Here is a 24,196-nt window from a genome sequence, read left to right as displayed (position 1 = left end):
AATATACTGCCCCTGGACTCTTGATATCACACTTTTAAAACCTCCCATTTGCCAGTCATTCCTTTCCCTTCAAACAAACTCACCTGATCGACATCTGCTAGATCCTGCCTAATGCCCACAAAAGAGGCCCTGCTCCAGTTTAGGGCCTTGAGCTGTGGACCTGTCCTATCTTTTTCCAAAACTATTTTGAAACTATTGGTGCTCCCAGACAGAGGAGAGAGAGGGAGTTCCACTGTCTGGACTGTGGAAGGAAACCCACACAGACACAGGGAGAATGTAGAAACTCTGCACAGGCAGCGACCCAAAGCTGGAATTGAACCCGGGTCCCAGGCACTGTTAGGCAGCTGTGCTAACCACTGTGCCACCAGGCCACATGTCAGTGCCATCACCCGACTCCACCCCAGTCTCAGCTCATCTGGAACTCTCATCCATTCCATTGTGATGTCACATTCATTCACCCGTTCAATTGTGACGTCATACATTCTCCCGTTCTGTTGTGACGTCACACCCATTCCATTCTGACGTCAGGGCTTTACTCTCCATTCACAATCCCTGCCGGCCTCCCACATTCAGCCTCAATGGCGGCAGTCAGCCCGGGCCCAACACTACAAGCTGCGGCTCCATTTGGTACAAACGGGGAGAACCGGAAAGTTCTTTTCCGGGGTTTGGGTTTGAACAACATGTTTACAAAGCCTCTCCACCTACCCGCAACGTTTATCTTTCCCCGCACGCCGACCTCTACCTCGCATCGATCTCGCTTCCAAGTTAAAACCGTCCGTCTTCCGTTATTACCCACACTGCGCATGCTTCAGGTTCCCCCCACCTCGTTCACTCCGATTGGTTGGAGGACCAACCGCTCCAGCTCGGTCCTCCAGCCCCGCCCACTCTTCCTATTGGTCCGGAGCTGCCGTCAATCAGTCCCCGGGCATTGTGATGTGGAGCATGCGCAGTGTCATTGCTGTCCTTGGCGCTTGTTTGTCCCGGAGAAGCGGAGTCAGCGTTAGGCGGTGGCTGGGAGGGTCTGGAAACACTTTGTGGATCCGCAAACTCTTCAGAATCATTGTCAGCTCCCTGGTTTGCAGCTGCGGGGCTTCTCCCTCCCTCCCGGGAACAGACCCAGGTTAACGGCCCCATCCTGGCTCAGTCACTGGAGGATGGTTCACATCAGAGGATGGGGGAGGGGTCAGTAAATAAGAGGTTACACTTTGGCCTCAAATCAATGAGGACTCTGATCTCTGGGAAGGAAGGAAACCCTGGGAGGTGGGCGGGGAGGATTCACAAATACCCGCTGGAGGCCCCAACACCCCCAATAAGAACCATTGGGTTTTATTGTCAGTCTGCAGACAGGAGCTGGAGAACTGAACCCGTGATGTGGGTATGCCGGCGTTGGACTGGGGTAAACACAGTAAAAAGTCTGACAACACCAGGTTTCAGTCCAACCGATTTATTTGATAGTAAACTCACAAGTGAGTTAAACCTGGTGTTGTCGAACTGAACCCAGACAGAGGAGAGAGAGGGAGGAAATTGGGAGTGGAGGAAAGAAATGAAGATATAGGGTTTGGATTTCAGCCCCAGGGGGTGGTGGGGTTGGGGGGGGGGAAGGTGGAGAGTGTGTGGGACAGGAACTTAAAGATATGGGGGAACAAGAGAGGAAAAAATGTTCCAGAGAAACAGGAATTGTCTGTTTACAATTTCTATCCTGGACTGACAGTGATGACGTTTCTAAACTGTTTTACAGAATATTGGAAATGGAGGATTTACAGACTGCAACGAGTCATTCAATTCATTAGGGTGTGAATATCATCGGCCTTTGAATGTGGAAGGAGAAATGTTTCTCTGTTCTGTCTGTGGGAAAAGCACCAAGACGCACACACATCCAAATGAGTGTTCCACTGAACTGACAATGAAAAGTTACACAGCCTGGAAAAACATCACACCATTCACAACGAGGAGATACTGTACATGTTCTGTATGTGGACGAAGCTTCAACTGATCGTCCAACCTGGAGAGACACAAGGACACTGACAATGTGGGGGAACCATGGAAATGTGAGGAATGTGGTAAAGGATTCAAGTATCCATCCCTGTTAGGAAATCATCGACGCATTCACACTGGGGAGAAACCATTCACCTGCTTTGTGTGTGGGAAGGGATTTACTCAGTTGTCCTGTTTTCAGTCACACCAACAAACTCACACTGAGGAGAGGCCATTCAGCTGTACTTCCTGTGGAAAGAGGTTCAGGTCTTCATCCAACCTCACTGCACACCAGCGAGTTCACACCGGGGAGAGACCATTCAGCTGCTCCGAGTGTGGGAAGGGATTCACTCGATCCTCCCATCTGCTGGAACACCAGCAAACCCACAGCGAGGAGAGGCCATTCAGCTGCACCAGTTGTGGAAAGAGGTTCAGGTCTTCACCCAATCTCATTGCCCACCAGAGAGTTCATTCGGGGAAGAAACCGTTCACCTGCTCTGTGTGTGGGAAGGAATACACTCACCCATCCAACCTGCTGATACACCAGCGAACTCACACAGGGGAGAGGCCATTCACCTGCTCTGTGTGTGGGAAGGGATTCACAAAGTCCTTTAACCTAGTGATACACCAACACACTCACACTGGCGAGAGGCCATTCACCTGCTCTGTGTGTGGGAAAGGATTCACTCAGCCATCCAACCTGCTGACACACCAGCGAATTCATAAGTAACTGTGTGGTTGGATTCTGTTATTCTTGCTGTTGTTAATCACATTTTAATACTGATAACCTGATAATATTTGGCTTGCTCCTGCTGATATTAACAAACTCTATAACTGGCTGCCTCTTAAATATCTTGGCTATGTTGCAGATTTTTGGAGCTGTAAAGTCCCTTTTTGAAAGCACCATCTGTGATATTTTCCCTTGATTCAAGAACAGCATTTCCTGGAAGTTCACCTCCAATCTTCACCATCCCGACTTGAAAATATTTTTGAGCAGCCTTCACGGTCGCTGGCTCAAAATCCTAGAATTTCATCCCAAATAGCACTGTTGGTGCACCTACACCCCAGGGACTGCAGCAGTTCAAGAAAGTAGCTCACCACCTCCACTCTTTCAAACCTGAATATCATCAGCCTTTGAATGTGAAAAGAAAAATATTTGTCTGTTCTGTCTGTGGGAAAAGATTTTAAACATCAGTGTGACTGGAAAAGCATCGAGACATACACACACACACACACACACACACACACCCCTAAGCGACAGTGTTCCAGTGAAGTGACTGTGAAAGAGCTTTAACCAGTTACAAAGCCTGAAGAAAAAACATACCATTCACAGTGGGGAGAAACCGTACACAGGTTCTGTGTGTGGACAAGTCTTCAACTGATTGTCCAACCTGGAGAGACACAAGGACACCGGCACCATGGAGAAACCATGGAAATGTGGGGATTGTGAGAAAGGATACAGTTACCCTTCTGAACTGGAAATGCATCGACGCGCTCACACTGGGGAGAGGCCGTTCACCTGCTCCACCTGTGGGAAGGGATTCACTCAGTCATCCAGCCTGCTGACACACCAGTATGTTCACACTGATCAGACACCTTTCAAATGTTCTGACTGTGAGAAAACATTTAAAAGCAAAAAGTATCTGCTGAGGCACCAACACATTCACAGTGAGGAGAAGCCATTCACTTGCCCCTTGTGTGGGAAGGGATTCACTGCTACATCCAACCTGCAGAAACACCAGCGAGTTCACACTGACAAGAGACCCTTTAAATGTCCAGACTGCGGGAAGTGCTTTAAAACCTCTGGTGAAGTGACGTGTCATCAACGTGTTCACACTGACGAGAGACCATTCAGATGCTCTCACTGTGGGACTGGCTTCAGGCGATCATCTGAACTCACTGTACACCAGCGAATTCACACTGGAGAGAGACCATACACCTGCTCTGTGTGTGGGAAGAACTTCATTCAGTCTTACCACCTGCTGAAACACCAGCAAATTCATTCCGATATAAAACCTTTTAAATGTTTTGACTGTGAGCAGAGCTTTAAAAGCAGCAATGGTCTCATGATGCACCAACGAGTTCACACTGGGGAGAGACCATTCACTTGCTCTGTGTGTGGGAAGGGATTCACTCAGTCATACAATCTGCTGAAACATCAGCAAATTCACTATAATATAAAACATTATGAATGTTTTGATTACGAGCAGAATATTAAAAACAGCAATAATCTAATGATACCCCAGCAAGTTCACACCAGGGAGAGACCAGTCACCTGCTCCGAATGTGGGAATGGATTCACTGACTTACAGCAAATGCTGAGACACCAACAACTTCACGAGTGTCTGCAGGAGTTGGATTCAGCTGTTTTTGCTGTTGTTAATCCCATTGAGGACTGAACGTGTGGGTTAATCTGAGGTGTGTAAGAAATGTGCCCCAGCCACTCTCTTCCATGGTTCAGTATCCCTGGATGCAGAACAGAAGCTTCTTTACAACTGTGTTTAGAGTCAGGAAGAACAACGGTGAATGTTAGAAACTGTAAGGTTTTATTCTGGGAGTCAGAGATTCCCTAAAAAGTCAGTCAGTATCATTGGTGATTTTAAATGATTTTATTCAGAAGCAACAGTTTAGATATGGTACATCAGTTAAGTAGGCAGAAAAGACAGATGACCCATAACAAGTGAGAATGGTTTTCTGGATCGGGGGATGCTGAGCTCCATATCTGGAAGTGACAGTCTCCTCGGAATGGTTTACTGATCCCAAATCGGGGGGAAGCTGAACTCTGTGTTTGGAGGTGACAGTCTCCTCAGAATGGTTTACTGGTCTCGGATCAGACACTCAGACGGTTGAAGTTGATCTCTGCAGCTGGAGGTGACGGTCTCCAGATCTCATTCCTCTAGATCCAGTCAATTTGGTGTCAGTCTGAATCCAGCACAGATCACTTTGAAAAACTCTTTCCTGTCCAGAGTGATTTTCCCCCTTGAGCCTGTTTAACTTTCACTCAGAGAGTTAGTTAACATCCGGGTCATCAGATCAAACCTTATCCGGTTTAGAAATGTCTTCTTTCAGGATTTGTGACAGAGACATGTCCTGGGTAGAGAGAACAGACCTATCCTGTGTTTGTCACCCGGTAAACTGTGTGGAAGCTTTCTTCATAAGATGTGGAGATGCTGGAGTTGGACTGGGGTGGACACAGTAAGAAGTCTTGCACCTGATGAAGGAGCATCACTCCAAAAGCTCGTGATTCCAAATAAACCTGTTGGACTTTGACCTGGTGTTGTGAGATTTCTTACTGTTCTTCAAAAGACAGCAAGCTTTTTCTGTTAATATTCAATAAATTTCTTGACATTTTATGAAGATTCGATGGGGATTTCTATCAAAACATGCAGTCAAATCAGAAATTGGTGTAAAACTGTTCCTGACTGTAAGTGACACTTCCAGTCTGAAAATGTCTTTGATCTGAAGTTTCCAAGTGTTTATGTGACATTCCTGAGTTTTCTGATGTAAGGCAGTGACAATAACTGGTATTTACTGTTAACAGATTAAAATATATGCTGCACAGGAGCTGAAAGGTAAGGAGAGGGAAGATGGAGAAATTGTAATTCACCAAAGGTGTACACATGGTGTTTGTCAAGATTTCCTTTTTAACTAACAAATTTAATGTACTGTTTGGGAGCAGGTCCAGCATTAGGATGAGGTATTAGTTAGAGGTGAGGTGTTAGTTAGGGTTAGGATTCAGGGTGGAGGTTGGGATCTTGGTTTTGGTGCTGAGAATGCAGACAGAAATTGGGATCTTGCTGTGTTTATGTGTGGAGTTCCAGGGATGGTGGAACCAGGATTAAAAATGGGAAAAAGGTTCCAGTACAGCCATGGTGGCACAGTGGTTAGCACTGCTGCCTCTCAGTGCCAGGGACCCGGGTTCAATTTCAGCCTTGGATAACTGTGTGGAGTTTGCACGTTCTCCCTGTGTCTGCGTGCATTTCCTTCGGGTGCTCCAGTTTCCTCCCACAGTCCAAAGATGCATGGGTTAGGTTGATTGGCCATGATAAATTGCCCCTTTTAATCAGGGAGGATTGGCATGTGAGGTTATGGGAATAGGGCCTGGGTGGGATTGTTGTCAGTGCAGGATTGATGGGCTGAATGGCCTCCTTCTGCACTGTAGTGATTCTATTATACAGTTTTATCTTGTCTGTTTCAGTGCCTGATTCTTGTTTCATCTGTTTACATGTCCTACAATTTCATTGTTCAGAGCTGTTTTTCTCAGCCCCAGATGTGGCAATCAAATTTTGACTTCAACTGTTAAATAAATAGGTTCACTGTTTGTGTGTGTGTGTGTGTGTGTGTCTTTGTGAATATCAGATTATGTGTCAGTGTATTTGTGTGTGAACAAAGCAAAGAAAATTACAGCACAGGAACAGGCTCTTCGGCCCTCCAAGCCTGCACCGACCATGCTGTCCGACTGAACTAAAGCCCCATATCCTTCCGGGGACCATATCCCTCTATTCCCACCTTATTCGTGTATTTGTCAAGATGCCCCTTAAAAGTCACTATCACAGCTGCTTCCACTACCTCCCCCGGCAGCGAGTTCCAGGCACTCACCACCCTCTGTCTAAAAAAATTGCCTTGTACATCTTTTAAACCTTGCCCCTCGTAGCTTAAACCAATGCCCCCAGGTAATTGACACTCTGGGAAAAAACTCCTGACTATCCACTCTGTCCAAGCCCCTCATAATCTTGTAGACTTCTATCAGGTCGCCCCCTCAACTTCCATTGTTCCAAGTGAGAACGAACCAAGTTTCTCCAACCTCTTCTCATAGCTAATGCCCTCCAAGTCAGGCAACATCCCTCTGGTAGTGTGGTGACCAGAATTGAACACTATATCCAAGAGCGGCTGTGTATTTGTGTGTGAACTAAGATTCTATAAAGCTGCAACATGACTTGCCAATTTTTAAACTCAACACCCCGGCCAATGAAGGCAAGCATATCATGTGCCTTGTTGACTACCTTACCGGCATTGCCACTTTAAGTGACCTGTGTACCTGTACACCCAGATCCCTCTGACAATCAATACTCTTAAGGGTTCTGCTGGTTACTGTATGTTTCCTATCCACATTAGATCTTTCAAAATGCATTACCTCACATTTGTCCGGATTAAATTCCATTTGCCATTTCTCTGCCCAAGTCTCCGATCGATCTATTTCCTGCTGTATCCTCTGATAGTCCTCATTGCGATCCGCAAATTCACCAACCTTTTTGTTCGCAGACTTACTAATAAAACCAATTACACTTTGCTCCAAACCATTTATATATGTTACAAACAGAATCATTTATATATATTACAAACAATTGTGTGTTGGTATGTGTGTGAGTGTTGGTGTTGGCGGCGGGGGGAGCGGTTCTGTCTCTCTCTCGCTCTCTGTCTGTGTTGGTTTGAAGAAGCCTTTGCTAACTGCTGCCTGTTGTTTCCTTGTGTTAGTTTAATCACTGCAGTGTCTGAGAAATCAACTTCAGTTTTATTTGATGTGGCTTTAATTTTAACAGAGGGATTGAAGTTTTTTAAAAATTCTTCCATTTCTACCTCGGTGTGGGTCAAAACTCCCCACGTACGAACATAGGAACAGGAGTAGGCCATTCAGCCCCTCGAGCCTGTTCTGCCCCATTAAATGAGATCATGGCTCTTCAGTGGCCTAACTCCATATACCTGCCTTTCTCCCATATCCCTTAATACCTTTGCTTAACAAAAAATGTATCTATCTCAAGATTTAAAGGTGGCAACTAATTTAGCATCAACTGCCTTTTGTAGAAGAGAGCTCCAAACCTCTACCATCCTTTCTGAGTAGAGGTGCTTCCTAATATCCCTTCTGAAAGGCTTCGCCCCAATTTTTAGACTGCCCCCTGGATCTAGAATCTCTATGATGTGGAGATGCCGGCGTTGGACTGGGGTAAACATAGTAAGAAGTCTCACAACACCAGGTTCGCAACAAACTACCCAGCCTTCAGGAGAACAGTGACCACAACACCACACAACCCTGACCCAGCAACCTCTGCAAGACATGCTGGATCACCATATTCGGTAATTCCAGAACCAAGAGACACTGATTACCCAGGGATGTTGTCTATAATTTACACTATCTCCCACCAGGGCTCTTCACCCAGGCTGACAAGAGGCAGCTCAGTGTTAGTGATTTGTCATTGCTGCTGTCCTAGATGTTATTCAACATAGACTCAAGTTTAGGGAACGGGGTGGAAATGGGTAATCAGAACTGCTCACAGTTCCTGAGGGTGGGGGGACGGTAATGGTTACTTGAATTTCTCAAACACTGTGGTTTGTAAAGACACTGTTATTTCATCTCCAGTATTAGTCAGAATGGGCTGTTTTCTCCACAAGGTGGGGCTGGAATTACCTATATGGGTGTGTCTCTGAATTAAGATGGCTGTTTGGTCGTGGGTGTCTCTCTATGCATGCCCATGTCTGTGTAAGACACAGGAAGAGAGAGTGTGTTTGGATCTTTGTGCTTGGCTATCTGTGTGTGCTGCTCCTTCTTAGATGGTTCCTCACCGAGTGCTTTGAATAAAATCATTCAAAGATTCTTCATCCTGGGTGAATCCACAGGCTGACCATGTGCTGTGTAAAACCTGACATCTGTACCACCAGACCCCACTTTTCCTGGGGCAACATAAAGTGTTTGCTGTTTTCCTTTCCCCTCCCTTTTCAATTATATCACTTCTCATTATTCTGAACTCCAGAGAGGACAGACTCATCCCACTGAATTCCTCCAAGAACAACCGCCTCATCTCAGGAATCAATCCAGTGAAACTTAGTTGCACATCGACAGTGAGCAAATAGAACAAAGACCAAAAGAGGGAAATAGAGACACAGACAAAGATTGTTAGAGTGAAAGAAACTGAGCCAGATTTACAGTCATAGTCATATAGTGCAGAAAACACCCTTCGACCCATAGAGTTTGCACCAACAATAGCTACCACTAACTCCTACGCTAATCCCATTTTCCAGCACTTGTCCCATGTCCTTATCTGAATGCTATATTTCAAGTACTCATCCAAGTATTTTTTAAAGGTTGTTAAGTTTTTTAGCCTCCACTACCTTTCCTGGCAGTTTATTCCAGATTCCCACCACCCTCTGTGATTTTTTTTCTCAACTCCCCTCTGAATCTTTTGTCCGATACCCTAAAACTATGTCACCTCACGATTGACCCCTCAACCAAGGCTCTATTCACCCGGTCCATATCCTTCATAATTTTATACACCACAATCATATACCCCTCAGCCTTCTCTGCTCTAAAGTAAACACTCCAAACCTATCCAGTCTCCTTATAGCTCAAATATTCCATCCCACGCAACATCCTGGTGAATCTCCTCTGTATCCCCTCCAGAAACTGAAAACCTAACAACCTTTAAAAAGTGTTTGGATGAGCACTTGAAATATTATAGCATTCGTATAAAGCTATGTGACAAGTGCTGGCAATCACATCCTTCCTATAGTGAGATGACCAGAACTGCACATGGTACTCCAGCTGTGGACTAACCAACATTCTGTACAGCTCCAACATTATCTCCTTACTCTTATACTGTATGCCGCCACTGATAAAAGCAAGTGTCTCATATGCCATCTTATCTATTCTATTCAGCTGCTCTGCTACCTTAAGTGAATAAGTACCCCAAAATCCATCTGCTCCTCTAATTTTACCTTGTGTCCTTCCAATCATTAATTATTTCCTGTCTTGTTACTTCACCCAAAGTGCATCACTTTGCATCAAGTGCATCAAGGTTAAATTTTTTTTTAATTAATTTGTGGGACATGGGCATCGCTAGCTGGCCATCCCTAGCTGTCCTTGAGAAGGTAGTGGTGAGCTACCTTCTTGAATTGCTGCAGTTCATGTGCCGTTGGTTTACCTACAATGCAGTTAGGGAGGGAATTCCAGGATTTTGACCCAGTGACTGTGAAGGAATGGTGATATATTTCGAATTCTAACACTGTTCTGCCCATCCGACCAATCCAACTGTGTCTTGCTGCAACCTGCGACAGAGTGGGGTGGACTCTGAAACGACCCTGGGTCTCTGGAATACTCGTCCAATAACAATCCTACCACACACATTGGTAGGTGTGTCAATTCGTTTAATAATTTCATATATTAACCGTAAGTTCTGATCGTAATTGGATGAGAAATGACAGCTTTGTGTTGAACATTATTGTTTTCCTATGGCGGTGCTCTTACCCAGCATTCGCAGCGAGAGAGAATGTGCCATATTGTCACAATAGCAGCCGCTTGCGCAGGCGCAGTATCGGTTTCTGAGTGGAGCATGCGCAGTGCGGATTCGGTCTGGCCCATGCGCAGTGTGGGAGCTGGAGCTGCAGGGAAGTGGGTGGAGAGGCTTCAGAAACAGTCAGTGGAGGAGGCCTCAAACCCAGAATAAAAAAGACCCCGGGCCCGAGTTTGCACCGACCCGGGGGTTAATTGCAGCATATCTACAATCGGGGAGGTGGTGGTAATATCAGAGATACAGCCTAATGTTCTGGGGGTGGGTTCAAATCCCATCATAGAGCTGGGGGTGAGATTTAAATAGAATTCACAAAATGCTGGGAAATCTGGATATAATTTCACTTGAGTAACCATTACAGCTGTGAACAATTTTAAAAACCCACCCTGTTTATTCATGACAATCTGCTGTCTTTCCACAGACTTTCAACATGCAATTTGGTCTCTAACTGCCCTCCTCAGGGGCAGGAAATAAAAGCTGGTCGTGACACTAAAACCCACATCACATGAAATAGTGAAGGAGAAACACTGATAGATTTGGGTTAATGGCTGTCATCTTTCTCAGAGGCAGGACACATGCACGGTTATCACTGTTCCTGTGAGAAAATGTTGTGAATTTCTATCCTGGACTGACAGTGATGGATTTTGGAGTCTCCTTTTCCAGAGGGTGAGAAGGGGAGGATTTACACACAGTAAACTCAAACCAAAAGAAACATTTGCTTCAATTTTTAACTTCAGACTTTTTTTTACAGGATATTAGAAGTGCAGGAGTAGAAGGGAGAAAACTCAAACCAAACGTTGCAACAAGATCTGACGCTATCGCCTAAATTATTGTAATCTGAATATCATTGGGTTTTGAACATGGAAGGGGAAAGCATGGTTAACAGTGGAGAGAAACCGTACACATGTTCTGTGTGTGGACGAACATTCAGCCGATCATCTGGCCTGTTGAGGCATAAGTGCAGTCACAACAAAGAGAAACAATGGAAGTGTGGAGACTGTGGGAAGAGATTCAGATTTCCATCTGAACTGAAAACTCATCGACACAATCACACTGGAGAGAGACCATTCACTTGCTCTGAGTGTGGGAAGGGATTCACTACCTCATCCATCTTGTTGACACACCGGCGAGTTCACACTGGAGAGAGACCATTCACCTGCTCCAAGTGTGGGATGGGATTCATTTGTTCATCCCATCTGCTGAAACACCGGTGGGTTCACACTGGGAAGAGGCCATTCATCTGTCATGAGTGTGGAAAGGGATTCATTACCTCATCAATCCTGCTGACACACCAGAGAGTTCACACTGGAGAGAGACCATTCACATGCCCTGATTGTGGGAAGGGATTCCCTACCTCTTCCATCCTGCTGAAACACCAGCGAGTTCACACTGGAGAGAGGCCATTCACCTGCTCTGAATGTGGAAAGAGATTCACTGATTCATCCTACCTGCTGAAACACCAGGGAATTCATAATGGGGAGAGGCCATTTATCTGCTCCAAATGTGGGAAGGGATTCACCCAGTCATTCAACCTCCTAAAGCACCAGCGAGGTCACACCAGAGAGAGGCCGTTCACCTGTTCTGAGTGTGGGAAGGGATTCAGTCAGTCATTCATCTTGTTGAAACACCAGCGAGTTCACACTGGGGAGAGGCCATTCACTTGCTCCAGTTGTGGGAAGGGATTTATTGATTCATCCACCCTGCAGAGACACCAGCGAGTTCACACTGGGGAGAGACCATTCACTTGCTCTGATTGTGGTAAGAGCTTCAGTCAGTTATCCAACCTGGTAAAGCACCAGCGAATTCACACTGGGGAGAGGCCATTCACCTGCTCCATGTGTGGGAAGGGATTCACTCAGTCACCTCACCTGCTGAAACACCAGCGAGTTCATGAGTGACTGCAAAGACTGAATTTTGCTGTTAATCACATTGAGGTTCTATTTTCATTGTTGCCTGTTTCTGCTGATGTTAATAAACTCGATCCCAGATGTAAGGTTTGTATTGTGGGTGGAACTCAAATAAATAAGCTTTTACTGTGATGAATGCACTTAATATCTCAAACATGTTAGTTCCATTTGTAGAACTTCCCCTGTCCCCTGCCTCTTCCATCCTCACCTCCAACAATAAGTGTGAGGAGCTCATGAGCTTCTTTGTCACTAAGATTGAGACAATCTGATCAATTGCCTTTGCTGCTTCCCTCCCTTCCATTAGACCACCGGGCCAAACTGTCTCTAAGTTTTGTTCTTGTCTGAGTTCTGAACTCATGAATAAAAACAGGATGTGCAGTAAAAACTCAGCGGGTCTGACAGCAACTCTGGAGAGAGAAATAGAGTTAATGTTTTGGAACTGAAGAAGAGTCATATTCAACTGGAAATATTAACTGCTTCTGTTTTTATAGACACTGTCAGATTTAATGAGATTTTGCAGCAACTTCTACTTTTAGAATGACGGTGAATGCTGAAAATATGCTGTTGAATCAGAGATTGGTGTAAAACTGGGATCTGCTCCTAAATGAAAGTAAAACAGCAGATTAAAGTTTGCAAGCTGAAAATTACTGTGTTTATTATACTATATTTGCCATTTTAAGGCCAGTTTTAACTCATTTAAAAGAAACCTGTTTAAAATATATTTGTTAAAGTCAACATTAAAATACTATTGGGTGAGTTCACAGGAGCCTGTTAAACGCTGGGAGAGTTATACAACAGACATTGGATCTCCAAATAGAGAACATGCAGGAATTCCCTGTTTTATTGATGTGTGTGTGTGTGTGTTAGACACCAGGATAACAAAATGCACAAACCTGGAACATCAGTGGTGATATGATTCTGACAGTTACTCTGGGAATCACTCTCACAGTGAAACTTCAGCACTGACCCTGTTGAATGTTATAGGCTCAGGGAGTGGGGCCTGCAGTAGTGGACTATAAAAAAGCTGGGTTTTTGTATCCATGGTAAGGAACCAGAAAACTCCTTACTAAAGAACTGTCTGGGATTTTACCTGTCAGTGTAGGTCCGGGGTGAGTGATTCCCGACTCCCTGAAGTGTCTGATATTGAACCTAGTTTGGAACAGGACAGATTCAATTTCCAGAATAGGGACAAATATCCACAACTGAGAGGAAAACAGCCACCTTGATTAATGACTTGGATGAAGGGATTGACTGTATTGTCGCCAAAATGAATGATACAAAGATAGGTAGGAAAGCAAGTTGTGAGGTACATGTAAAAAATCTGTAAGGGACATAGATAAGTTATCTGTATGGACAGAAAAATGACGGAATCTAGTGTGGGAAGTGGGAGCTTTTCCACTTTGGCAGGAAGAGTAGTAAAGCAGAAAATTATTTAAATATAAGAAACTGAAGAATACTGCTGTACAGAAGAATCTGGGTGTCTCCAACCAAAGTCGGAGGAGTTGTAGACAGTGAGGATGGATGTTACAGTTTGCAGAGGGACATAGATAAGCTGCAGAGCTGGGCCAAGAGGTGGCAGATGGAGTTTAATACGGATAAGTGTGAGGTGATTCACTTTGGTAAGAATAACAGGAGTACAGAATATAGGGCTAATGGAAGGACTCAGTAGTGTGGACGAGCAGAGAGATCTCAGGGTACATGTGCATAGCTCCCTGAAAGTTGGCACCCAGGTTGATAAGGTTGTTAAGAAGACGTACAGTGTGTTAGCTTTTATTGGTAGAGGGATTGAATTTCGGAGCCGTGAGGTCATGTTACAACTGTACAAAATTCTGGTGCGGCTGCACTTGGAGTATTGTGTACAGTTCTGGTCACCGCATTATAAGAAAGATGTGGAGGCATTGGAAAGGGTGCAGAGGAGGTTTACCAGGATGTTGCCTGGTATGGTGGGAAGGTCTTATGAGGAAAGGCTGAGGGATTTGAGGTTATTTTCATTGGAGGTTACGAGGTGACCTGATTGAGGCACACAAGATGATCAAAGGATTGGATAGCGTGGACAGTGAGAGCCTTTTACCTCGGATGGTGATGGCTAACACAAGGGGACATAGCTTTAAATTAAGGGGTGGTAATTATAGGACGGACGTCAGAGGTAGGTTCTTTACTCAGAGGGTAGTAAGGGCGTGGAATGCCCTGCCTGCAGCAGTTGTGGACTCGCCAACTTCAAGGGCATTCAAATGGTCTGTGGATAGGCATATGGATAACACTGGAATAGTTTAGGTTAGAGGGTCATTAGATTGGTTCCACTGGTCGGCGCAACATCGAGGGCTGAAGGGCCTGTACTGCACTGTAATGTTCTATGTTCTATTGTACATGAATCATGAAAAAATGGTATGAAGGTACAGCAAGTAAAGAAGGCAAATGGAGCATTGGACTTTACTGCAAGGGGGTGGAGTTTGAAAAAGGGAACTTGTTACAATGACACAGGACATTGCTGAGATACCACCTGGAGTACTGGGCACAGTTTTGGTCTCCCTACTTATGGAATGACATGCTTTCATTGGAGTGAGTTCAGAGAAAGTTCACCAGGTTGATTCCTAAGGTAAAGGTGTTATCTTTTGAGGAAAGGTTGTGAAAGTGCAGGGGAGAATTCTCGCATCCTGCCCACCACAAGAATCTTAATTCCTCTTAAGGGGAAGAGCAAAATGTAAAGTTTATTTATTAGTCACAAGTAGGCTTACATTAACACTGCAGTGAAGTTACTGTGAAACTGGAGACAATCAATTTAAAATAGTCACTAAGAAATCCAATAGGAAATCCAGGATAAATTTCTCCACACAAAGAGTGGCGAGAATTTGGAAATCACAACTAAGGGAGTGAAATGAACAGTCTTTCAGGGGAATCTCAACAAGTACTCATGAATGGTTTTATACTTTATTCAGTATTTATTTCAGAAAGACTAAAAACAATAAAGTGACAGGAGAAAATTTGAAAGGTGTGAGACTCTGTATGTGAGTGTGTGTGTTGCTTTTCATTGGTGTCACAGAAATCTTCCTCTGTCTGAGCAGACAATCTGGCCCCCAATGATGTGAATTGCACAACTCAGAGATTCTCCATTCAGAATGGAACCACAGGCTGACTGTGTGTTGTGTAAAAACTGACATCTCCACAACCAGACACCACTTCTGGAACAATGTGAAGTGACTACAATTTTCGAAATTGATTTCTTTGCTCTCAATATTTTCTCAGTTCATAAGTTCATAAATTCCATCAGTACATTACCCTTGAACACACTGATGGTCTCCACTTTAAATACTTCCCTCAGTCTTACCAACATATAGCAGTTGGATTGCTGCTATTACAGGGATTCATTCTGAAATTCTGTAAATCTGATTCCCACCTAACACCAACCCATAACCCCATCCGAGTTCCAGATTTTAATGAGATTCCTTAAAACACAGGCAGCCTGACAGGTAGTGGTTAGCATTGCTGCCTCACAGTGCCAGGAACCCGGGTTCAATTCGTGCCTCAGCTAACTGTCTGTGTGCAGTCTGCATATTCTCTCTGTGTAGGTGTGTGTTTCCTCTGGATGCTTTTGTTTCCTCCCACACTCCAAAAATGTGCAGATTAGATTGATTGGCCATGCTAAATTGTGTCGAGGATTGACAAGATAACTACATGGGTTACACGGATAGGGCTGGGTGAGATCGTTGTCGGTTTAGGCTCAATGACCTCCTACTGCACTGTAGAGATTCTATACCGTCTGTACTTCCGTTACATTGGATCCAACACTCTGCTCACTAACACACTGCAGCCTGATTTATTATTGGAATAAACACTGTTGTTCTACTCAGAGTAAATCAACCCTAAGTAAATCAAGCCGATCCATGACGAAGAGTCATCCAGATCGAAACGTTGGCTGGAATCTCTCTCCACAGTTGCTGTCAGACCTGCTGAGATTTTGTAGTATTTTCTGTTTTCTCTCTGCTCCATCTTCACTCTGACTGTACTGGAGCCTGTGTGCGTCATTGTTACACTGAGGCTCTTATTATTGGACAAGCTGCAAGTCGCCGTCAGAATGCCCGGCTGATTGACGGCAGCGCGGACCAATGGGAAGAGGAGGGATTGGAAGTCCGAGCGAAAGAGGCTGGTCTTCCAACCAATCACAGTGAATGAAGGGCGGGGCCCACTCTGACAGGAGCATGCGCAGTGTGGATAATGGCGAAGGAGAAGGGCTGTTTTTTTCGGCTCGGAGATCGGTTAGAGGTGATTGACGGTACGGAGGGGGCGAAGGATCTCGCGTGTGGACGGAAACGCTGCGGAAGCAGTTTTGTCGGCCACGAACCTCGGTAAAGAGCTTCCCGGACCCAGTTTGCACCGAGCGGTACTACAGTTCCTCATGTTCGGGCCGCGTTCACGGCCGCCATCTTTATTGGGGGCAATATGCAACAAGGCGCATGCGCAGCCGCCATCATTTTGGGTAATGTCACTGAGTGGGAGGAGCTTGTTCCCCATTGTTCACAATGGAGACAACTTGTCCATCAAACTGCATCAATCCTCTGAGTCCCAATGTCTTATGGATGAGGCAGGTGGCAGAGAAGGAAAGAAAGGGAAATAGCTTTGACAAAGGGTCAGCTGGCCTCAACGTCAGCTCTTTTCTCCCCTTACAGATGCTGCTAGACCTGCAGAGATTTTCCAGCATTTTTTCTTTTGGAAAGGGAAATAAATTTTGCTTTCCAGATCCCAGTATATCATGGGATGTCTTCCCCATTTGCCCAAAGATCTGTGGGCCCAGTTCAGTCACATGAAGATCCATGGCAGAAACTCATAACCCTGAGGAGACATTGTCAGCAATCCCTCGATTCAAGGACAATGACAAAGGGAAAAGTGCAGCAGAGAGCATGAGTAGTTGTCAACTTCTTATTGAATTTCATTTTTCGACTGACCGTGATGCCATTTGTACATTTCCTTTACAGGGTATTAGAAGAGGATTTGCAGACATCTCAAATGAAACCTCGCATCGTCAACTGACATTGTTACTCGTTTCATCAGGACCTGGATGTAGCCATCATTTGAACGTAAGCAACAAGTTCCAAGTCATTACCCCTCATGGTATAAACTTTTTTCCTCATATTGCTCTGTAGATTTTGCTCAAAATCTTAAATCTGTGCCTCTTAATTATTTTGCAATCATAGAATCATAAAAACCCTACAGTGCAGAAGGAGTACATTCAGCCCATCAAGTCTGCACTGACAACATTTCCACCCAGACCCAATCCCCACCTATTTATCCTATAATTCGTCTAACCTGTGCATTCTGGGACAGCAAGGGGCAATTTATCATGGCCAATCAACTTAACCCAGAGATCTTTGGACTGTGGGAGGAAACTGGAGCACCCGGAGGAAACCCTTGCAGACAGACAGTGACCCAAACTGGGAATCGATCCCCATTCCCTTGAGCTGTGAGACAGCAGTGCTAACCACTGTTAGTGGCACAGTGGTTAGCACTACTGCCTCATAACGCCAGGGACCCGGGTGCTCCAGTTTCCTCCCACAGTCTGAGAGACGTGCTGGTCAGGTGCATTGACCTGATCAGGTGGTGGAGTGTGGTGATTAGGGGAATTTCACTGTAACTTCACTACATTGTTAATGTAAGCCTTACTTGTGACTAATAAATAAACTTTACTTGTACCACCGTGCCACCTGAATCAGCTGATAGGAACAGCTTTTCCCCCTTCTCGCGCGCCCCTTAAACACAAACTCTCTCCCTCCCTCTTTGCTCCTCCCACAAAGGTGAACCAGTTAGGTTTTTAATGATAATCCAGCAGTTTTCGATGGTTACTCTTTCCTAGTTCCGGCCCCACAAATGGCCAATCAACCTCAGATTGATTCATTCAGCTCAATTTCACAATCTGCCTTTGTGTTTTTGTGGGTTCTCTCTCACTCCCATTTTGCTGTTTTAAATCTATTTCACAGGATGTGAGAAGGAGAGGATTTGGAGTTGGGAAATTGAAACCAAACATCGCATCAGGATCCAACACAGACAAATTTTATTGTAAATGGAATATCATTAGATTTTGAAGATGGAAGGAAAAAACTCTGTTCACGCTGGGGAGAAACCTTACACATGTTCTGTGTGTGAACAAAGCTTCAATCGATCATCTGGCCTGTCAGAACATAAATGCAGTTACAATGGGGAGAAACCATGGAAATGTGGGGACTGTGGGAAAGGGTTTGATTATCCATCCAAGTTGGAAATTCATCAACGCACTCACACTGGGGAGAGACCGTTCACCTGCTCCCAGTGTGGGAAGGAATTCAGACACTCATACCACTTGCAGACACACCAACACATTCATGCAGGTGAGAGGCCGTTCACTTGCTCCCAGTGTGGGAAAGGATTTGCTCACTCCTCCAATCTGCTGAGACACCAGCGAGTTCACACTGGGGAGAGACCATTCCAATGTTCAGACTGCAAGAAGTGTTATAAAAGTTCTGGGGAACTGATATCCCATCAACGCATTCACACTGATGAGAGACCCTTTAGGTGTTTTCACTGTGGGACTGGATTCAGACGATCATCTGACCTCACTGTACACCAACGAGTTCACACTGGTGAGAGACCTTTTAGCTGCCCAGACTGTGGGAAGTGCTATAAAAGTTCTGGGGAACTACTGTCCCATCAACGTGTTCACACTGATGTGAGACCGTTCAGGTGCTCTCAGTGTGGGACGGGGTTCAGACGATCATCTGACCTTGCTGTACATCAGCGAATTCACACTGGAAGGAAGCCGTTCCCCTGCTCCGTGTGTGGAAAGGGATTCACTCAGTTATCCAACCTGCTAATGCACCAGCGAATTCACAAGAAATCTCAGTGATTGGATTTTGCTGTTCATCACATTCTGAACTAAATCAGCTTCATTGCATCTGTAGCTGCAGATGTTCATAAACTCCAACCCAGTTATAAGGTGTGAGGAGCTCATGGAGTTTCTTTGTCACTAAGACTGAAACAATCTAATCAGCTGCCTCTATTGCTTTTCTTCCTTCCTCTAGCTCACCGATAAAACTGTCTCTAAATTTATTAATTCGTGGGACATGGGCGTCGCTGGCTGGCCTGCATTTATTGCCCAAGCCTAGTTGCCCTTGAGTAGGTGTTGCTGGCTTCTTGAATCACTGCAGTCCATCTTCTGAGGGTTGACCCACAATGCCGTTAGGGAGGGAATTCCAGGATTTTGACCCAATGACTGTGAAGGAACAGTAATATATTTCCAAATCAGGATGGTGAGTGGCTTGAGGAATTGCAGGTTGTGGTGTTTCCATTTATCTGCTGCCCTTGCCCTTCTAGATGGCAGAGGTCAGGGATTTGGAAGGTGCTGTCTAAGGATCTTTGGTGAATTGCTGCAGTGCATCTTGTAGATAGTACACACTGCAGCTACTGAGCGTCGGAGGTGAAGGGAATGAATGTTTGTAGGTTTGGTGCCAACCAAGCGAACTGCTTTGCCCTGGATGGTGTCAAGCTTCTTGAGTGTTGTTGGAGCTGCACCCATCCAGGCATGTGGTGAGTATTCCATCACACTTCTGACTTGTGCCTTTTGGATAGGTTCTGGGGAGTCATGAGGTGAGTTACTCACCACAGTAGTCCTAGCTTTTGACCTGCTCTTGTAGCCACTGAGTTTGTGGTGAGTCCAGTTGAGGTTTTGGTCAATGGTGACCCCAAGGGTGTTGACAGTGGGGGATTCAGTGATGGTTCCACCATTGAATATCATGCGGCGGTGGTTACAGTGTCTCTTATTGATGATGGTCAGTGACTGGCATTTGCTCATTTTCTTAAACTGATGGAGTGTGAGAGTAGTAATTACAGCAGGAAACAGAGTGGCTGTGTGAATTTAAACTGAGACTTTGATGTGTTAATGATTCCAGTAAGACCTCAAACAGGTGCTTACCCAAAACGGTTTAGTAGGGGTGGGTACAGAACAGACTGAGATCTGAATGGGCTGTTAATAGATGCATGCTGTGCCACAAAGTATCATGAGTGAAGTATGATTAAAGTGAATTTACTTTTCTTTTAAATTATCGATGTTAAAGTAAGGAGATGATGTTTACCAATTCTGGGAGAGATAGTTCTGAGGAAATTGGGTGAGAATAGAGAGGTGAAAGGAAAGAACATAGCTAAGGGGAAACCTATGAAGGGAGTTGTTTCAAATCTCAGCCTGCAGCAGTAATAGTTGGATAACTCCCAGAAAGCAGTGTGAAGGAGGCCAGATGTGAAAAGCCAACTGCTGGTTAACCTTAGAAGTAACATCAACAGGAATAAAGGCACTGAGTGGTTAAAATAAAAAGTCACTGAATTTTTATAAATCTTAAAATCTATAAGGTGTTGCTGGACAGATTGGTGAAGGTAGTTAAATTGAGATTGTTTGGAACTGTTTAAAGTATTGGTACTGTGTGAAGCTGTTGTATTATTTTAAGTGTAATTCTATTTCATTGTTCTCCCCCATTTCTTAATTAACATTTCGATTGCTATAAAACCATCACAAGAAGTCTGGGACATAATTTCCTGATTTCACAACCTCTCCTCATGTAATAAAAATTGCAAACTCAGATTTGTTGTGTATTTGGGGTATTGCTGTGTGTGGCATGGCCCCTTTAAGATGACGTCACGTGATCACTGTGACATCATCGGGTCTCTGCAGGCTGCCAGTCGTTGGGGAATTGAAGCCTGAAGAGTGCACACCTAAAAATAAACCAGTCTACTGTTTTTATTCAATCTTGTGTGGACCTCTTGAACTGTTCCCATCTCTGCATCCTGCCCAACCAGGGGGCACAACATAGAGCAAAATCTGTGCCCTTAACATTAAATAAACTCCAGGTTAGTTATAGGAGTTGGCATTCTTGATAAAAGTCAACTACACCAGCTTCGTATTCAACAAGGTGTATCAAGTCTTTTTTAATATCTCAATCACAAATTATTTCCTTTTAAAGAGCTCTCCCTGTTGCCTCCATCCTCACCTCCGACAAGTGTGAGTCGTTTAAGATGACACAGTGTTTAGTACTGCTTCCTTAGTGCCAGGGACCCAGGTTTGATTCTGGCCTTATGTGACGATATGGAGATTGCACTTTCTCCCCGTGTCTGCATGGATTTCCTCCGCATTCTCTAGTTTCTTCCCACACTCCAAAGATGTGCAGGTTAGGTGAATTAGCTATGCTAAATTGCACCCAAGTGTCCAAAGATGTGTAGTTTGGGTGGATTAGCCATGGTAAATATGTGGGGTTACAGGGATGGCGTGGAGGGGAAGGCTTGGGTGGGATGCTTTTTCAGAGTCAGTACAGACTCGATGGGCCAAAAGGCCTCTTTCTGCACTGTACAGATTCTTTGGTTCCTTGTGACTAAGATTGAGCCAATCCAATCAGCTGCCTTTGCTGCTTCCCTCCCTTCCACAGACCACCAGACCAAAGTGTCTGTAAAGTTCCTCCTTGTCAGAGCTCTATCTTTCTCTCCTACCTTCGATCTCCCTCTGAGCTCATCTTGTCCATGAGACCTGCCTTCAACTCGCTTGACTCCATTCTCACAAAACTACTGACCATCCACCTTCCCCATGTTCGCTGACACTGTTGACTATTCTCTCCCATTTCTTACTGCGCTCTTAGTTTAAATGTACCATCATCGCCCATCTTAAAAAAAAATCACTAAACATTACTATCTTTGCAAATTACTGCCCCATCGCCAACCTCCTTTTCTCTCCAAAACCCCTGAATTTGTGTCCACTGAGGTATCCTTGGTTCCTCCCATTTCCCGTCTACATGCTGCCACTGAGTGACGTTATCCAAAAGCAGCGTGTTAGTTTTCACACGTACATTGACAACACCGAGTTCTACCTCACCCCCATCCCTCTCCATTCCTCCACTGTTACTAAATTATCAAACTGCTTATCCCACGTTCAGTTCTGGATGAGCAGAAATTCTCTCCAGTTAAAAATTGGAAAGACCAAAGCCACTGTCTTCAGTCACCACTAAAATTTCTGTTCCCTCACCACTCAGAGTAAGGGGGTCATCCAATTAAGATAGTGATGAGGAGGAATTTCTTCTCAGAAGGTAGTGAATCTGTGGAATTCTTTCCTGCAAATGGCTGTACAGGCTGCATCATTAGATATGCTCAAGGCTGAGATCAATTTTTTTTCTTAATCAGTAAGGGAATCAAGGTTTATGGGGATAAGGCAAGAAAGTGGAGTTGCAGATAATCACGTGATCAGTCATGATTTCATTGAATGGCAGAGCAAACTTGATGGGCCAAATAGCCTCCTTCTGCTGCGACATCTTATAGTCCATCTCCCTCTCCTTGGGAACTGTCTGAGGCTGAACCATACTCTTAACAATCTCGGTGTCAGATTTGACCCCAAGATGAATTTCTGACCACACATCCACACCATCACCAATACCAGATATTTCAATCTCCATAATATCACCTGTCTTCACCCCATCCCAGCTCATTTGTGGCTGAAATACCTTGGGGTGCTTTCATTCCCACTATTTTCATTTCAGATTTATCAGTAGTGGACTTGCTGCCACCTGAAACAAAACTGTTTTCATCACTAAGGCTCCACTGTGATGTAATAGTCTCTATGACATCATCACAGCAGAACTGGATGCCATCATCAGAGTCCATTGTTTCTGAATGATCCACATCAATAACAGGAAATACTCATCAAGCTGAGCACATTATCTAGGCTGACACTCCAGTCTGACATGGAGGGACTGCTGCACTCTGACACACACTGTCCTTGTAAGAAGTCTCACAACACCAGGTTAAAGTCTAACAGGTTTATTTAGTAGTAAACGCTACTAGCTTTCGGAGCGCTGCTCCTTCGTCATGTGAGGGGGGAGTTCTGATCACAAACAGGACATATAAAGATACACACAGTTTACAAAATACTGATTAGAATGCGAGTCTTTACAGCTAATTAGCAAATCAAGTCTTGAAGGTGCAGACAATGTGAGTGGAGATAGCATTAAGCATAGGTTAGAGACGTGTATTGTCTCCAGACAGGACAGTAAGTGAGATGTTGCAAGTTCAGGCAAGTCATGGGGGTTACAGATAGTGTGACATGAAGCTAAGATCCTGGTTGAGGCCGTCCTCGTGTGTGCAGAACTTAGCTATCAGTTTCTGCTCAGCGAATCTGCGTGAAGTGTTCACCAACAGGAAGAGTACAGTCTTGCCTGGTGATTGTCAAGCGGTGTTCATTCATCTGTTGTCGTGGCAAACATTTCAGCGGTCATGGGCATTCAGCCTCTGATCTTCAGGTAAATGTTCTCCAAGGTGGCCTTCAGGAATACAACAGCACAGAATCACTGAGCAGAAACTGATAGCCAGGTTCCACACATATGAGGATGGCCTCAACCGGAATCTTGGGTTCATGTCACATTATCTGTAACCCCCATGATTTAAGTGGGCTTGCAACATCTCACTTACTGTCCTGCCTGAAGACAGTACACATCTCTTTAACCTATGCTTAATCCTATCTGCACTCACACTGTCTGCACCTCTAAGACTTGAATAGCAAATTAGAATGTGAATCTTTACAGTTAATCAGTATTCTGTAAATTGTGTTTGTGAACAGAACTCCCCACTCACCTGACGAAGGAATAGCGCTCTGAAAGCTAATGGCATTTACTACCAAATAAACCCATTGGACTTTAACCTGGTGTTGTGAGACTTCTTACATGTTTACCCCAGTCCAATGCCGACATCTCCACATCATGACACAGTGTCCTTCACATGGATTCACTCAGTCATCTCATTTATTGATTGAACAACACAAACTAGGCGGACAACACTTAGACAATTCACATGTGCAAAGGGATTTCCTTTGTTTTCCTCAGTGGCTTATACTCTGATTTTAAAAACTCAAAGCATTTGATCCAATGTCAGCATTCTTATTGGCGAGGGGCAGTTTAATCGTTCTGTCTATGGGGAAAACCTGCTGAGAGCCCGATGCATTCACTTCTAACTGTAGATGTTTGTTCTGTTGTCAGTTAGACCCAGGAC

The 24,196-nt window shown here is 44.7% G+C and overlaps 4 protein-coding genes across 4 annotated transcripts in view; 3 read left to right on the top strand and 1 right to left on the bottom strand.

Moving 5' to 3' along the window:
* The window catches only part of LOC145335563 (uncharacterized), a 45,682-nt gene that overhangs the window by 12,734 nt on the left and 8,752 nt on the right, over window positions 1-24,196 (bottom strand). Inside the window, exon 2 of the mRNA XM_080181370.1 lies at window positions 12,288-12,300. Coding sequence (XP_080037496.1) covers window positions 12,288-12,300 — 13 coding nt within the window. The remainder of the gene's footprint in view (window positions 1-12,287; window positions 12,301-24,196) is intronic.
* On the top strand, window positions 579-2,718 carry LOC145363497 (uncharacterized). Its single transcript, XM_080218693.1, has 2 exons — window positions 579-973; window positions 2,011-2,718. Exons 1-2 carry the CDS (start codon window positions 579-581, stop codon window positions 2,702-2,704), a joined length of 1,089 nt encoding a protein of 362 aa, XP_080074819.1. The 3' UTR covers window positions 2,705-2,718.
* On the top strand, window positions 3,389-4,546 carry LOC145363679 (uncharacterized). The gene has a single exon (XM_080218897.1). It carries the CDS (start codon window positions 3,393-3,395, stop codon window positions 4,371-4,373), a length of 981 nt encoding a protein of 326 aa, XP_080075023.1. The 5' UTR covers window positions 3,389-3,392; the 3' UTR covers window positions 4,374-4,546.
* LOC145335562 (uncharacterized) lies at window positions 10,196-19,440 on the top strand. The gene is made up of 3 exons (XM_080181368.1): window positions 10,196-10,919; window positions 11,005-12,147; window positions 18,341-19,440. The coding sequence occupies exons 2-3, from the start codon at window positions 11,114-11,116 to the stop codon at window positions 19,029-19,031; spliced, it is 1,725 nt and encodes a 574-aa protein (XP_080037494.1). The 5' UTR covers window positions 10,196-10,919; window positions 11,005-11,113; the 3' UTR covers window positions 19,032-19,440.

This window comes from Carcharhinus amblyrhynchos, unplaced genomic scaffold (genome assembly GCF_965287045.1).
Source record: "Carcharhinus amblyrhynchos unplaced genomic scaffold, sCarAmb.v2.hapA scaffold_39, whole genome shotgun sequence".
Classification (NCBI taxonomy): Eukaryota; Metazoa; Chordata; class Chondrichthyes; order Carcharhiniformes; family Carcharhinidae; genus Carcharhinus; species Carcharhinus amblyrhynchos.
This window is presented reverse-complemented; position numbering and strand designations above follow the sequence as displayed.

Excerpts from the sequence above, each read along its gene's own strand:
- LOC145363679 (XM_080218897.1), top strand. The coding sequence starts at position 3,393 with ATGGAGAAACCATGGAAATGTGGGGATTGTGAGAAAGGATACAGTTAC.
- LOC145363497 (XM_080218693.1), top strand. The coding sequence starts at position 579 with ATGGCGGCAGTCAGCCCGGGCCCAACACTACAAGCTGCGGCTCCATTT. Across the intron at positions 974-2,010 it reads CATTGCTGTCCTTGGCGCTT|ACACAAGGACACTGACAATG; the intron begins GTTTGTCCCGGA and ends CAACCTGGAGAG.
- LOC145335562 (XM_080181368.1), top strand. The coding sequence starts at position 11,114 with ATGGAAGGGGAAAGCATGGTTAACAGTGGAGAGAAACCGTACACATGT. Across the intron at positions 12,148-18,340 it reads AAACACCAGCGAGTTCATGA|TTACAATGGGGAGAAACCAT; the intron begins GTGACTGCAAAG and ends ACATAAATGCAG.